This window comes from Penicillium concentricum, assembly GCF_028827145.1.
Source record: "Penicillium concentricum strain IBT 3081 chromosome Unknown utg000003l_segment0_segment0, whole genome shotgun sequence".
Taxonomy (NCBI): domain Eukaryota; kingdom Fungi; phylum Ascomycota; class Eurotiomycetes; order Eurotiales; family Aspergillaceae; genus Penicillium; species Penicillium concentricum.
The window spans coordinates 1,525,670-1,542,126 of record NW_026622756.1 but is presented as its reverse complement, the minus strand read 5'-3'; the positions used below and the strand labels follow the sequence as shown (position 1 = coordinate 1,542,126).

General features: G+C 46.7%; 5 protein-coding genes across 5 annotated transcripts; 2 read left to right on the top strand and 3 right to left on the bottom strand.

The window, feature by feature from the left end:
- Positions 1–720: 720 nt before the first annotated feature.
- Positions 721–2,411, top strand: N7517_008416 (sugar porter family MFS transporter; the record flags this gene model as incomplete). Its single annotated transcript, XM_056726146.1, has 2 exons — positions 721–815; positions 881–2,411. The coding sequence occupies 2 exons, from the start codon at positions 721–723 to the stop codon at positions 2,409–2,411; spliced, it is 1,626 nt and encodes a 541-aa protein (XP_056576997.1).
- A 2,365-nt stretch (positions 2,412–4,776) lies between these two features.
- N7517_008415 (uncharacterized protein) lies at positions 4,777–5,446 on the bottom strand (the record flags this gene model as incomplete). Its single annotated transcript, XM_056726145.1, has 3 exons — positions 4,777–4,873; positions 4,931–5,159; positions 5,230–5,446. The coding sequence occupies 3 exons, from the start codon at positions 5,444–5,446 to the stop codon at positions 4,777–4,779; spliced, it is 543 nt and encodes a 180-aa protein (XP_056576996.1).
- Positions 5,447–7,005: 1,559 nt separating this feature from the next.
- On the bottom strand, positions 7,006–8,442 carry N7517_008414 (uncharacterized protein; the record flags this gene model as incomplete). The annotated part of the gene is made up of 1 exon (XM_056726144.1): positions 7,006–8,442. One exon carries the CDS (start codon positions 8,440–8,442, stop codon positions 7,006–7,008), a length of 1,437 nt encoding a protein of 478 aa, XP_056576995.1.
- Positions 8,443–8,910: 468 nt separating this feature from the next.
- Positions 8,911–9,633, bottom strand: N7517_008413 (GNAT family N-acetyltransferase; the record flags this gene model as incomplete). Its single annotated transcript, XM_056726143.1, has 1 exon — positions 8,911–9,633. The coding sequence occupies one exon, from the start codon at positions 9,631–9,633 to the stop codon at positions 8,911–8,913; it is 723 nt and encodes a 240-aa protein (XP_056576994.1).
- A 4,109-nt stretch (positions 9,634–13,742) lies between these two features.
- N7517_008412 (oleate delta-12 desaturase) lies at positions 13,743–14,983 on the top strand (the record flags this gene model as incomplete). Its single annotated transcript, XM_056726142.1, has 2 exons — positions 13,743–13,787; positions 13,838–14,983. 2 exons carry the CDS (start codon positions 13,743–13,745, stop codon positions 14,981–14,983), a joined length of 1,191 nt encoding a protein of 396 aa, XP_056576993.1.
- Between the last annotated feature and the right edge of the window lie 1,474 nt (positions 14,984–16,457).

The window sequence follows — 16,457 nt, the reverse complement described above, 5'->3', positions numbered from 1 at the left end:
AGGCGTGTTGCCAAGGAGAACTTATGCCACCCCGTCTCGCGATGGCGCGCTAAGTCAAGTCTGGCGTAAGCCAAGATCGTAACTTCGATGTTAACACAGAGCGGATGTCGGCACTCGTTGGATGCTTGGTCCTCGGCCCTCTGCTTTGTATGGTGGAAAGTTTCGTATTTTACCTTTTTCCCTGGTCCCTCGACAAAGAGGGGAAACCAAGAGACGGTAGCCCCATAGATGTTCCACTAAGAGTGAACAAAATAGGCAAATGTCCGACATGCGATGATACCATGTGGCTTGAGGTAACATGAAGTTACATACACTAGGGAGCTGACCGACATCTGACCACAAACTAATTTGATATCTATCTGATGATTGGTGATTTGATTACTTACTGACTCGATGACTCGATGACCGCTGGGTTGTTTTCCTTTGATGGGGGTGTAGTGCAGTAGAAAATCTGGGTTCTCTTGTAGGTGTGCCATAGTATTTTTTGAGGTGTTACATTCATTGTAATGTATGCAAGTATTCCGGGGAAGCCATATGCTCTTTCCCCCGCATCTCCACAACTCCGCGTTTTCTCTTTTTGGGTTTGGCCCTTTTCCCAATTGGGAAGTTTTACTGTTTTTGTTTTACTGTTCTTTCGGCGCATCTTTAAAATCCCTCCTCCCTTCCCTTTTTCCTCTTCCTTCCCCCATCTAAGATCTTACTCCCTTGCGGAACTTCATCATGGGGTACAAGATCACCAATATCTATGTCATCACCACGGTGGCCGTCATCGGCGGCGCACTGTTCGGTTTCGATATTGCTTCTATGTCTGCCATGTAAGTTTTTTTATCCCTCAATGAGAGCAGGGTGAGGGCTGGTGATGACTGACTATCTCTTGCAGTCTTGGCACACAGCAATACAAATGTTTCTTCAACCAACTTGGTATGAACGAGGAAGGTAAATGCGGCGGCCCTACCTCTTCCAATCAGGGTGGTATCTCGGCTGCCATGCCTGGTGGCTCTTGGGTCGGCGCTCTAGCTTCTGGCTTTGTCACTGACTACCTGGGTCGCCGCGGGGCCATCCAATCTGGCTCGGTCATCTGGTGCATCGGTAGCGCCATCGTGTGTTCATCTTTCGGAATTGCCCAGCTTGTCGTCGGCCGCTTCATCAACGGTGTTTCCGTCGGTATTCTCAGCGCTCAAGTCCCCGTCTACGTCGCCGAGTTAGCCCAGCCCAGTAAGCGTGGCCAGGTGGTGGGAGCACAACAGTGGGCTATCACATGGGGTATCTTGATCATGTTCTACGTCTCGTACGGCTGCAGCTTCCTTGAAGGTACCGCTGCGTGGCGCACTCCTTGGGGTTTGCAGATGGTTCCCGCTGCCCTGCTCTTCGGCTTGGTGTTCCTGTTGCCTGAGAGTCCACGTTGGCTCGCCAAGAAAGATCGCTGGGAGGACGCTCTCGAGGTTTTGGCTTCGGTTCATGCCAAGGGCGATCGCAATGCGCCCTTCGTGCAAACTGAGTTGCAAGAGATCCGTGAAATGGTCGAGTTCGAACGCCACAACAAAGATGCCTCATACCTCGACCTTTTCAAGGGCCAGATGCTCTACCGTACCCACCTCGGTATGTTCACTCAGATCTGGTCTCAGCTCACCGGTATGAACGTCATGATGCTTTACATTACCTACGTCTTTGGTATGGCCGGTCTCACTGGAAACTCGAACCTTGTCGCGTCCTCCATTCAGTACGTCATCAACGTCGTGATGACCATTCTCGCCTTGCTCTTCATTGATCGATGGGGCCGTCGCACTCCGCTTTTGGTCGGTTCTACGCTCATGATGATCTTCATGTTTGCAAACGCTGGTATCATGGCATCGTACGGAAAGCCAGCTCCACCGGGTGGTGTCGATCATACCCCCGAACAGTCATGGGACATGTCCGACGTCCCCAAAGCTGCCAAGGGAGTCATCGCTTGCACTTACCTTTTCGTCGCCAGTTACGCGCCAACTTGGGGTCCTGTCAGCTGGATCTACCCTCCTGAGCTCTACCCCCTTCGTCTCCGTGGCAAGGCTGTCGCACTTTCAACCTCGTCGAACTGGATCTTCAACTTTGCCCTGTCTTACTTCGTCCCTCCCGCTTTTGAAAACATCCAATGGAAGGTTTACGTGGTCTTTGGAGTCTTCTGCTTTGCGATGACTGTCCACGTCTTCTTTGCATTCCCTGAAACCGCTGGAAAGACACTGGAGGAGGTCGAAAGCATGTTCACCACCCCTGGTCTTGTCCCCTGGAAGACCACTGTGCAGTACCACCATGTTCGCAAGCTTGAACAGGGAGCTATTCAGTCCGGCAAGGGAGCAGACCTTCGCGCAGAGGAAGGAACAGCCCATGATCTCAAGTCCACTGAGAAGGAGACTACCGCTTCGCAGGTTGAATAGGTACCCCGGTTTGTATGACGTATAGTATCTCCGTTTGTATCCTCAATTGGGCCCAGTGCTAGTGCTTTGCCAACTGGATGAGATGCTTTTGATCTCATCATAAGATGTTGGGCTGTCTATGACTCCCGCATCCTCTTAATCATGATTTAACTTCGAAATACCAATTTTTATTGCTTTTATCTTGTTCAAATGTAAGTTATGTAGACCAGGATAGAATAAATTAGTCTCCACAGCACTCTACCCATTGCAAAGTCAGTTTCAACTGAATAGGCGATACATCCTCCCCACTAGCGGTTTTTTTTCTGGTTTTTGATTCTCTCACTATGTACTCTTCCCCCCCCCCCCCCCCCCCCCCCCCCATAAAAATCCCCCATTGCGATCTGCCGACATTCTAAACCAGCTTTTCGCAATGATTTAGATTGGTAGAACCTATCACGGAATTTGCTTGACTAGCACTTATCCAAGACTTTGCAGTAATACCCTATTTTCCCAGGTTCCTCATAAAGCCTGAGGGCAGTCGCGAGGACAGAATCCCAGACAAGTTTCCATCACAGCCGATCTCCTTCTCGATATCTGCAACACGTTGCATTTAGTCGTTTCTTCCTTTCCATATCTCTAGTATTTCTTCATCGATAGGGTTTCCTTCGTCGTAGTTCGCTGGCAGATCCATTAGCGGAGGCATAGTATCTAAGAAGAGAGGAAACTTAACAACCTCCCACGGGACAATTCTAGCATTATACTAATCAATAATAAATAATATGTTATAATTGCTATATCGGAAATCTCGGTGATAGAGCGGGAACGGGCCCTTAATTTTGACTAGAAACTTATATCGGTTTTGTCCGATCCGGGTAGGGAAATATCTAATAGACGCGATAATATCATCCTATAAATAATACTATAAACGGGATCTAATTTCGGTTTCTCGCGAAGGGAATTTGGCTATCTTGCCCAATACGGCAAAATACTCCGCTGCGGTTTTAAATGTGCCTCCGAGGCTGGGTATTGCCTGGATATCATAAGAACCATTAGAATTCTTTCTTATGAGACTAATCTTAGGAAATCGAATATTGGATATAGTAACCTATTAGTTAGTTAACATTCTATATATATAGGTGAACGTTTAGTCGACACACTTATATCTCGTGGGTATTTCACCATTATAGACTTTCTGACCTCTAAGAGCATCTATCGTAGTGCTACTAGGAACTAACTCTATGATCATGAAGGAACGGCCGATGGTATCTCCGCTAGTTTTATAGCCGAATACTTCTGGTATAGGAACATCGGTTCGCTTTCGAAGTAAAGCGAGGGTGTGAACTTTATAGAGTAAGCGTTTCTTAGAGTCGTTTATGCACTAGTGTAACTGTATACGTGTAATCCACTTCGTTCCGTCGTCGAATTCGATAACTGTGACTAGATAAAGACCGCCCATATTGTATGATGGATAAATATGGCATATCTAAGAACATAGGGGGTTGGGGGATTGAAGGTCTCTGAGTTTGATAGCGTATTCTATGAAAGTAGTCTAGTTGATCGTGGGTATTGATTCGTTATGGTTGGTATAGGATTTCTAATTCATTGAGTCCATGACTTTCAATAGCACGAGTCGTCGGAGACTGATTGGCCGCTGGTAACGAATGGGCGTTTAAGATCAGCGGTTGGAAAATTAGGCTCAACTAACTTGAGTTTTTAACAAAGAATGATTGAGGAGATGGTGGAGTAGCGGTGTGGCAACTCATTTCTTCGACTTGCTTGTTCTACGTGCATGTGCCTTAACATTTTGTGTCTTCCTGGTTGCTTACCGCGCTGTTCTTTTGTGCTATTCTGTGATGTCTGATCTCTCTCACTAGCCATCAACAACTCATGCAAAAACTGAACTCCGAGGCGTATTTGGGCCAGATGAGGCCTTTTGATTGAGCGTGGAAGCCGTCAAGGCAGAATTGACCAAGCATTATTTCCAATCAGCCTCGTGACCTTCGACTAGATAAATCCGAAATAGTCTCTATTGTGATCATTCGTATATTGAGACCTATAAAAACACAAGATACGCGATTACGCTTAAAGGAGATCTTATCAACCTTGAAAGTTTTCTTGCTCTCACAAACATAGGGTAAACCATATGAGATCTCTTAGTGTAACCGTCTAAGGACCGCGGTCTGTTCTCAAGAATTATCCATGGATGACCCCGGGTTGGTAGGCGTGACTCATATAGATACCCAGGCAACGCCGAAATCAAAAAGGAAGACGAGATTATCTGTAAATCCTATGTTCTGGTTGTATAACTTGTAAAAATAAACCGGCCGACAAAAGCACCGAGTTCAGCATGGGGTTAGAAGCATCCAGCGCTACTGTAGACTATATCTCAGCATTTGAGCACAGCATCCAATCCGGGGCACTGCTCGCTAGTTTCATCGGTGATCGCATCGTAAGGGGATGGGACAGTCCAAATGAGGTCGAAACTATAGTAATGTTAGAGAAGTCGCTCGAAAGCTATGACACAAGGGCTAAAAACTGACCTATCATCCGGATAATGCGGTGCATCATCGACTCCTAGCGTCTCCAAAATATCGGTAATTGTATCGTGCTCCCAGCAAATCAAAATATTGGCCTCGCCCTTTCCATCGTATGAATCAATGACGTCCTTGACACAGTCCGGATCATCGCGATCGCAAGAGATATCAACCTCGAGACCCAGGTCGTCAGCGAGCGGCTTGACGGTGTCGCGGGGACGGGCGCGTTTGCCATCTATGCCGTTCACATTAGCCCCCTATTCTGAATACTGCGCAAGCCGCATAGGCACTGGGGATAATCATACTGCTCTTGGGTGTTTGCGCCATGATGTGAGTGATTTTGTACTCTGAATTCTTGCCAAAAACCTCGCGAATACATTGGGCACGTTCGAGACCGTTTGCATTCAACCCATTTCCTCCATCCTCAGGCTTCTCTCCGTGTCGGATGAAATAGACTGTGGGTTCGCGTGCTGCTGCGAGACCGGCAATGGCCAGTAGGCCGTAAGGTAAAAATCCGAGCATGATTGATGGGAGTTGTAGAGAGATGTCTAAATGAACTTCATATTTATATAATCTCTACTCCGTATGAGTGACTTCAGGCACACCAACCATTTTCATGATCGGCCGGTCATGACACGTACCTGAGATGTGATTGGCTGATGAATGTGGCCTTAGCCTTATGGGGAAAATGCCCAGGTGGGCCCGCGCCTAATCAAAAAGACTATAGAATCTCAGCCAATCCGAGGACAGTCAGAGTAGGATTAGACTTATAGTGTGCTTGTCTATAAAAGGAAACTCCTATTTTATATATTGCATTCCGCATTACTCACAAAGGGGAAAGATGCACGATATGTATATCGCAGACCCCCCGCTCCCGCCCCCGTGTTTTCAATCCTACAGAATAACAGTCCAAGCTAGGAAAATGGGTGGATTCACGTCGATCTATCTCATCTGTCAATGTCCGGTTTTGTTATATTGTCTATTTGATCGGCGAATCCAGGGGTTTCCAATGAGTTTCAGGACACATAGAGGACCCGGCGCGCAAGGAGACCTCGGGAATTTACAAAGCGCATACTCCGTAAGCACTAGAGGATCAGGTATATGCACTCTCGATGCTACGTTTACAGCGGCGCCCACACCTATAGGATGACTGTTCAGATTTAACAGTGGCGGATGACTAAGAGTATCTGGGCAACAGCCAAGAGTAGATCCATCGGTACAAAGACAATGGAGAGGAAGCTTAGGAGCACTGCAATTGATATCAGACGATCCGCGATATGAAGGATTCGCACTGGAATCAGCAGATGAATATGCATGCTACCCTCCCATGCACGCATTAGCGTTGCAAGGCCCACAATGATTATGTCTTGGTGCGAGCACTGAGGTTAGTACATGCACCGGAGTAACGCGCCGGGTTTGCCGGGTAGTGCCTCCACTAGATCCGATTCTAAGGTTGGTGAAGAGCTTAAAGCAATACTACACTATCCGCCGTTTACGTTGTTCGGGCTTAGATCGACACAGAAGGCCGAACAGCAGGTAGGATGTGTGCCAGTGCAATGCAGGAAGAACAATGGGCTTTATCAGTATTGGGATTTGTACATGACCCGGCGCAGCAGGTGGATATTATCGGAATACCCTTCAGATAATGACCAATTAGCATGAATGTAAGCATGAATGTAACAATTAGAAACACTGTCAGGGCACTCACATTGCATCCCCCAAAGTGCATGGGGTTAGAGGCTAGACCAAACACATTCTAGAGTAGTCATGGAGGGTACATCTACAAGCAGTAACACCACAGAATCCGCGGCGGGTAGGGGTCAGTGTTGGTATTTTGCTAGGGTGCTCTTGTGTGTACCGACTCGTAGCTATTGTTTTTCGCAATTTAGATGATATGGGACAAGTTGCAATGTACCGTGGGAAGTAAGTACAGAGATGGAGGAGCGAAGAAAGAGTCGGCTCAGACAACCTACACGTGCATTATCTTCTAGGACGTCCAACAAAGTTTTGCCCTTGTCACTCGGCAACCTAAAGCTGCGATATATACATTTCCTTCCCATGGACGGTAGACAATGTTGATTTCACAGTTTAGCCTTCACTGCCCCTAATCCATCCGCCGTTCTTCGTAGTGACTTCCAGTACTTATCCTTCAGCTGGAGAATCTCGAATCCTTGTTCTGCCCATCGATCCTCCCAAGAAGGGAGTGTGTAACCCCCCGTTCCTGGTGCTGGGGGGCCAGCCAAATCTGCCAAGAAATCGAAATATTCCTTGAAGTCAGGCCTTATTTCATGGAAAAGAGCCGTGTAGCCTTTATATTGAAGACGTTGGACCTCCCATAGATCCTGCTCTTGTGGCGTTGGCAAGGACGCCGCGTTCGTTCCGGCAAAATATCGGGCAACCGCAACCGCCTGGTACTCATAAACCCGGAAGCTGAGTGCAGCGCGGACCTGGCCAACCAGAGCCAGCGAAGGGTCCCCGATCTTGAAAATATGTTGGTAAAACCCCGATAGCCGGTTGTTGGGGGTCACTGGATTTGGGACAAGGAATGGATACGACAACTTGTACCCAGTAGCGAAAATGACCTTGTCCACGTCCTCCAAAAAGCTGTTGTCGGAGAACACGACCTTTATCCCGTTATCTGTTGTTTGAATCTCTTTGATCGTTGGTCTAAGATTGACATTAGGTAGGTCCCATGCAGATTGCAGCGCCTCGTTCTTCCCTCTCTGGGATACCTCCAGCGGGCCTTTCACGATGGCATGTAAATCAGCGACAAGATCTGCCGAGGAGACACTGCCTCCAACGACCACCACACGCTTGTTCACATAATCGTCCGCCGTTCGGAACGACTTTGAATGCTCAAATGCGGCCGGATAGCGCGCGAAGGCAGCATCTAGCCCTGGAACGCTGGGAACAGAAGGCACGCTGTAATGCCCCGATGCAATAATCACAGCATCGAATTGCTCTTCCCACCAATAGTCCTTGGCGATATTGCCATCCCCATGGCCGGACTGACGAAGTGCTAATGTCCATTTTTGGCCTCGCTTTTCAACCTTTTCCACTGTTGTATTGAGCGAGGCAAGATGAAGATAGTCTTGAAACACATCTTCTAAGTATTTTCTCACAACCCGAAATGGCCGGGTAGGGTTGGAATGCCCTAAGTTCCTCGTTGACGATGCAGAATTTATTTCGGGAAAGGGAGTATGCGAGAAAGCCATCACTTTGGCACCGACATTGCTGTCGAGGCCCTCATAAATGCCTGTCCGAGACGTCACATCTTCAGGAGAAGGGGACTTGAGCAGCGGAAGGCGACTTGGGACCTCGTGATTTTGTTGGCTGGAAGATTCTTGGGATGGAAACCGATCGGGGATCTCATCGTATTGCCAGATTCCTCCAATGTGACCCCGTCGCTCGAATAGACGTATCGTCTGGAAAATCTTTTCTTCTTGCAAGGCTTTGATTGCCGAAATGCCAGATGGGCCAGCGCCGATTACAGCAACGCTCTGGAAACGGGGCGCCATAACGAAGTCGTCTCGTGGAGTTTTCAAAATGGAGAGTATCTTCAAGGATAGTCTTGCCGTCTGAGAAGTATCAACAATAGGATGTGAGCCTCTTTTAAATCGGGGCTGGATTCTTATCGTATACAAAAGTAAGCGATGATGTCAAAATACTCCACCTTGTCGGAATTGAATCTAGGACATTATGGGTCAATATTTCTTGACACCAGCTCGGTGGTGACTTTTCATTGGGAATAATCTGCAAGATGTATTTAGGCTGGTATTGACGCAATTCGAGGTTGAGATGGTTATATTTTCGATCCACTCAACGCCCAGCCATGCTGGTGATATGGATATCTTTCGGTATATATACATTCCACGTTGCTGGACGAAATTCCAGGCAGATTGGTAAACATCGGCGGGGCTACATTGCGAATAGGCGAAGTTGCACCCCTAAATTTGAACTCCATGGCAGTTGAAATATCTCAAGGTTCATTTGGCAGCACACTCCCATTCCAGTTCAGTCGGTTCTTTCCAATAGTTCGTATCACTCGGTGTAAAACCAAGCTTTTGCAACACCTTTGCACTCCTACTGTTTTCTCTCTCCGTCTCGGCGATGAACCTTTTGACCCCTCTTTCATCGACAGACCACTGCATAACAGCCTTCGATGCTTCCTGTACAATTCCCTGGCCCCAGAATTTTGGCGAGACACCGTAGCGCAACTCAATCATTTCAACCCATGATGGCAGCGCAGGATCACCAGGTTCTCGTGGCGGCATCGAGGTTGTTGTGGCATCACGGACACCTGCATATCCCACCCATTCGGAAGCGGCGAGATGGATATTATTGAGGCCCGCAACCCGAGCATAGTCATCGCCTTTGAGCAAGGTGAAATCACCATTTTGTGGGGTCTGAATGTCGGAATCAAATGTGGATGGTCCGCGCAACCCCACAGCGAAATCACCTAAACTGCGCTTTTGCCAACAACGTTCAATATCACGCGTCTGCATCCAATCACGCGTCTCATCATCGTTCCATGTCCTCGCTGGAAAGTGATGTCCGAAACCCATTTGGCAGAAATCTACATTCGCATGTAGCTCGGAATAAAGGGCCCGGTATGATTTGAAAGATATGGCTGTGGTGGTGGGAACAATAATAAATCGAGGTGTGAGAATAGCAAATTGCTCAAAAAAGTCCCCGTTATCTGAACCCATTTTGCAGATGATCGAGCTCCAGGTGCAAATTGAATAAAAGAACAAAGTCCGTGTTGTATATTTTGGGAAGAAACAAACGAAAGGTGTTGATTTTTTCCCCATACAGGTCACGTGTGCGCCTGTTTCTTTTCAATCCGATATTCCTCTAATGCGTAGACTATCCAGCCCATAGTGAGCCCCAATGTCATTTGTCTTAACGCAAACCGATCACATACAACCACATAACTGAATGCACCCTCGGATGTAGTCACTTTTGGCTATATTTAGGTGTAGCATACCTTCTCGATTGCGAACTAGAGTCTGATATGGTCACCTTAGTACCAGGCGAATGGATACCCGAACCTTGCAACATATGTGACAAAGTTGCGATATTATGCTTCACAGACCATTAGTTAAGTGGAAGAGTAGGAGCGACATTATTCGCGTTACACTATAAGTGTTATTCGCCATCTCGGTCTATCTAATGTGTGTAATATGCCTGGGGAACTAAACTCGACGTGTTAAAAAGAATGAAGGCGATAGATTAATTCACCATGACAGTCTAGGCCCTGAGAATGCGAGAATTGAGACTAATTGCGAAGAATGAAGTCTATTCCGATGTTGGACGATACTAACTTCCTATATAGGAGGCGTGGTACATTAAATTCGAAAGAGGAATCCACAAAATCTTCTCCATGGAACTAAAGTGGACTGGTTTAGTAGTAACCATAAGTGAATCTCGCTCACCCGCTAACCACCCTTTGTAAACCACCTAAACATCCAACCTCCATTTTTACCTAGGTGATACTGTGTCTCGTCAATGCCCAATCATGTTTTACTATCTGCCTCTAAACCCTTGGAATTTTAGAATACGATATGACTCGGTTGGATCAACTGCCGCTCAAACTACTTTGTCTCATCGCAAGAGGGTTGCCCAGAGAGAGGGGCCTTGGACCTACGATACTACCGAACTGGAAGGCTCGGAGGATGCAACGTATCCCAATGAACGGGAAATTATTTTCATCTGTATAGTCTCAACAATTACCAAAGTGAGACACATTGTCCTGCATCTTCAATCCTTGCTTCGCAAAGGGGTCTTGTATCCCTTTCTCGCGTGCCCCACAAGACAACAGCTTCTGATATCACATAAATATTCCGTTGTTCTCAAGAGTAACAAATTGATGGGTAGCTATGACGGACGTGCAATCAAGCTTCAGACTCCCTGGGGATGTGGAAAAGTTGCGAACCCACAGAACTGAAATCAATAGGAATGCACATCTACAAGTTCCCTCGTGCCACAGACGCCGACAGCCAGACATTGCGCCGAGTCGCAGGCACTCTACCTCTTGTCTCCTTTTCACTCTGTCTGGTTGAATTCGCTGAACGTGCATCCTACTATGGAACCAAGACCGTCTTCCCCAACTTTATGCAATCTCAACTTTTAACGCCGCTCCACCCTTCATCCTCGGCATACCCATATTGGCTGTCGGCGCTGGAATATTCAAATCGAATATCTCACCCATTATCCTAGACCAAATTCACCAGAAGAAAGCCTACACCAAGCAGCTCAACTCTGGTTCATCGTTGGCCCAGATGCCACGACTACAAGGACTATGTTGATTCTTTACGTCTTTACAAACATCGGCGGTTTGTACTACATACGCTGAGAGGTATGTTGGTTTCTGGCTGTGGTTTCTATTGATAAGATGTCATTTATTTGCTACTCACATATCTACTTTTACCGGTTCGCAATAAAATTTATAAAGAGCCACCTATTCGTGATCACCTCAAAGCATGAAAGGCTTGGTTGTGGCAGTCTTCCAATTTATGAATGCTCTGTCGAGTGCACTTGGTGAAATTTTTATTCCAGGTACGAAGGATCCATGGCTATTATGGAGTTGGGGGCACCGGCTGTCGCGCTGGCTCTACAGACGACCATTTTCTGGGTGAGGTTCAAAAGGCTCAACAATGTTGTCAGTAGAACGGAGTATCTCTATTGCTCTGAGGATGAGGTTAAGAGCAATGGATAGGCACCGTTGGAGATGCGATGAGTATTTCCTTCGAGACTAATATCTCAAAGGTTCGTCGTGATGTGAACCAATTCTTTGAAAGTTTGAAGACCTTGCTGTCTTGGAGATATTTGCTCCCTCAAGATATACCTCCCAAATGTGTATGGATGGCTAGCCAGATTATACAATTGTGTCCCCTTTTCGCGTTTTCATCAATTTACACTCTGCCCAACCTCCCCCGATTTCAAAGCATGCTCCACCGGTTCCTAGGGCTTAGCTTCCGGTCCCAGACTAAGCTGTTACCGGAATTTGCAAAAGAGCAAACCAATAAAGCGCACAGGATTACACCGTTGATAGCAAATTGTTACACGTGGTCCGAGGTGCTCAATACGATATAAAGATAACACAAATAAATACATGTGATATAGTAAACAAGTGAAAGCAGACACTTTTGCAATCTCGAGGGTCATGTGGCATGTGATCAGGACCCACTTAACAAAATAACAACCAATGGGACGATACCAATAATATGTGTTTGCTTTTCTTTTTTAGGTGCGGCGCGTTATATTATTGGGTTGGAAAAATCCCGAGAGATACTAAAATATAAGTTGCATAGCTTTAATATATCTAAAACTAGCTGGTATGATATATCACATCTAGATATTGGTAGAATCTATTGCCTCGAGTAGGCAAATTGAGCACATAAAGAAGTACAATGGATGGTTTCAACGAGATCAAAGATAGAGAAAGTGAATGGACGAATGAACGTTCATCCCGTGCGAACGCAAAATGATGTGATTTTAACACATGCAATTTGGGCACATGCAAATCTTTATTCTCATGTGATTCCGAGTTTTTTCCGGGGCGGTGTATTATTGCCATCACGTGCATCCACACAGATCCTGGAAAGTTCAAACTTTATGTAACTTTAAATAAGGTACGGGGTATGGAGTATTGATGGCGACAACCGGGAATTTGCCTGTTCCCGGGGCTCAAACCGTCGCCCTGGGGGGTAATTATTATTCCCGACATAGGCAATGCAAATGCCCTACAGCCTTGTCTCGTATTCTATAAATATCGTATTCCCCCCTTGGTTGGATCTAGGTACATATCAGAACTGCACGCGAAACGCTCGATTCAAAATATCGGGAACCAACGACCCGAGTGACATGATACGTTATTTTCGATACCTTCGTGATTAGGCAAATGCTATGAGAAATGATAGGTCATTGTTAATTGCTATGATTGAGCAATATATGAAACTTCATTGAAGCTAAGACAACATTGGTCCGAGACGCCGCGTACATTACGGATTACATAGGTATGTTGTACAACGTTAGACGGAAATAAGCTTCAAATAAAGTCCAAAGCAATTCCTCCAATAGCCGAAGTGCTGACCATGTATCTGGTAAAGCACATTTCATGTTATAATCGAATGATCGAAAAGCGCTCGAGAGATTAGCAATTGAGGGCAGTGCACTTGGTACACCTGATAGAGCCAGTAGGACAACGAGATAACCGCCAAGCCGTTTATTGACTTTTTTTCCCAACCTTTGCTTATTAGTGGATCCCTTAGATTCTCCCGAGGTCGAAAAAGGGGTTGTACAAGACTTCCCGTGTGGATAGGCAAACACCGAAATATGCCAGTAGCGTCCATAGATTTACAGGGTTCTATCAGGTGTCTCCCATGGCATTCTAAATCAGGTTCATTATGCCGTTTGTATTGGAAAAAAAAAATAAGATATTCAAATCAAATTTCGTTGGGCTCCAGAAACGCAGAAACGTTGAAAAAATTAAAAAGAAAAGAGGCTAGTGCATGTGAATCCATGGAACAAGCGCGTCCACCCGTTACAAGATTAGCCAATGAAAAGGCTACCCCTTTGTCAGTGCTCCCAATTTGACAGTCTTCTGGAAAAGAATTGGAAAAAGGGGATTGGTCAATATATTTTTGAGGTCCGACAATCTAGAGCTCCTTTTTTTTTGAGACTAGGGGATAACTCCATGGGGGCGAGGGGGGGGCGAAAGGAGAAAAAAAAAAAAAAAAGAGGGAAATAAAAATACACTCAAATCCTCGACATCTTTTCTTATCTTCATCTTGAAATCTTTAAATTTACTTTCAAAATGGCTGTGACAAAAAGGCAGCCGGTTAAGGCAGAACAGGTACAGGTATGAGATATTCATGCAGTCAACAATGCGCATAGACTAACGTTCCACAGAAAACCGAAGTTCCCAGCTTGCAAGCCCTCAAAGATGCAATCCCCAAGGAATGCTTTGAATCATCCCTCGCCACCTCCCTCCTCTACCTGCTTCGCGATAGCATCTACTGTGCAGTTCTGATCTACGCTGCCCTCCACATCCACCTCCTCCCTTCTTTGCCTCTACGCATCATCGCCTGGGCCACCTACGGCTTCTTCCAAGGCTGCGTTGGCACTGGACTATGGATTCTCGCTCACGAGTGTGGCCACGGAGCCTTCTCCAAGCACCAGGGCATCAATGATTTCATCGGCTGGGCTACACACTCCTTCCTTATGGTCCCATACTTCTCATGGAAAATCACACACGCTCGCCACCACCGCTACACCGGCCACATGGAGAAGGACACCGTCTTTGTCCCCTGGACCGAGGATGATTTGGCCACCAAGCGTAATGTCAGCATTGAGCAGCTCAAGGACCTCGCCGAGGAGACACCCATTGTTTCCCTGGTCCAGCTCATCGGACACCAATTGCTCGGATGGCAGATGTACCTCATCCTGAATGTGACTGCTGGTGTTAAGAGCGGTCCTGACGGATGCGAGAAGGTCGAGTTTGCTAGCCACTATAACCCATCCGCCTCCATCTTCACTGCTGCCCAGTGGAAGCTGATTGCCTACTCCGATATCGGTTTGCTCATCATGGGCTCGATCGTCTGGTACACTGGAACCATCATCGGAGCCTGGAATGTCTTCTTCCTCTACGTCGTCCCCTACCTCTGGGTTCACCACTGGCTCATTGCCATCACATACCTCCAACACACCCACCCCGATGTTGCTCACTACACTGCCGAGGCCTGGACTTACACCAAGGGAGCCCTTGCTACCATTGACCGCACCACCGGCTTCATTGGTCGTCACTTCTTCCACGAGATCATTGACTACCACGTTGTCCACCACTTGTTCAGCCGCATCCCCTTCTACAACGCCGAGAAGGCCACCAAGGCTATCCAGCCCATGCTCGCTGAAAACTACCACGAGCAGAAGGATGAGGGCTTCTTGTACTCGCTGATGATGACCTTCCGCAAGTGCATCTATGTCTCAGAGGCCAAGGGTCGTGCCAGTGGACAGTCAGGTGTCCTGCACTTCGTTCTCTCCGAGGAGAGCAAATGAGCACGGTACTGTGAGGTACCAGTAGAATAGCCATTTAATAAAATCATAGACTAGATTTCGGTTATAGATTTTGGTTATAACACAAGAACTTTGTCCAAACAAAATTATATTTCTCTGCTGTGTCTCAATCCTCATACTCCGTGTACCATTTGCAATTAGATCCAATTACTGCGAGGTTGTCATGTGAACATAGGATTGTCGCGAGATTGATCACAATAAGTCCCATATATCCTTATAATTGACGCATCCATAAGAACTACAAGTCGCGTGATTTAGTCAGGTACTCCATCATATCCACACGTATCTAACCTTGCATATAATCCCTTGCATATAATCGAGAAGCGATATGGTGCATAGACCCGGGATAGACCGACGTTTTCAACCGTGGGTTTGCATGTGGCGAGTATCTGTATATGGTTCCCGAGCTTTAACTCGGGTTCGGGAGAGTCGAACAAAGGCGGCGCAGATACATACAGGTACGACCGAGGTGGTTCAGAGTATGTTTCTCGGCTTGTTATTATACCATCGAGCAACCCAAGATCAGTAGTGTCTCTCGCAGTCACAACGTGAATGTTTATAAGAAGAACCGTAGGGAAACCGAGGACTCAAAACAGATCCAAGAGATGACGCAGGATGGAGAGCATATAGATGCTTGGTTGTATTGATGGTTGCGGACGAAAAGATTTTGGGAGATGTAAGAGCTCTGCTAACCGAGTTGCCCCATATTATGTAGTTTTGAGAGATAATTTGGACTGTGCCAATGTGTAACTTGTGCAATGTAACCTGAATCTGTAAACCAAGTTGAGCGACGACTTCCCACTCAACGTAGCGATTAGCAGACATGAAAGCCCCGATAAAGGACTCTTGAATGTTGTGTTGATGCGCAGCATAAGGCTTGCCGCGACTGCAATCCTTGGAAGCTATGGCAGGATAAGTCGCGCCAATAATGACTAGCTTAGAGTAGGAACCGTGGAGTGAATGGGGAGTTGGACATTGAGATCAAGACCAAGAGGTAAAGTGAGGCTCGCCGACGGGAGTGGGAACGAGCTCATAAAGTTCTCGGTTGGCGAATCCGGAAGGGGAAGACAACGGGACTGTGATTATGAGAGTGGACGTTAGTGTTCATAGTAAACGTGTGGTACCGAAACATTTACTCAACGATATGTGTGTGCTAGATATATGGCATCCACGCTGGCCGGTGACGTCGAGGTCCAATGAGTTAATAGACTGGTTATTGGACGGTGGGAAATCTTCAGATTCCATGACTAGCCGATTAGTCGAGCATGTAGGTATGCGGGTGCGAGGTCCAAGCTATAAGGTTAGAACTTGGCTTGAGAGACCTGGAAATCAGCTGTGATGATCTGTGATGCGCGGTGGCTCGATGGAAGATGATTACCTACTGCGAGATGTAAGCTGGAGTTGACTTTTATCGTAAACTGGCGAGTCATTTTGACACAGCCGTGCTGTTATACGC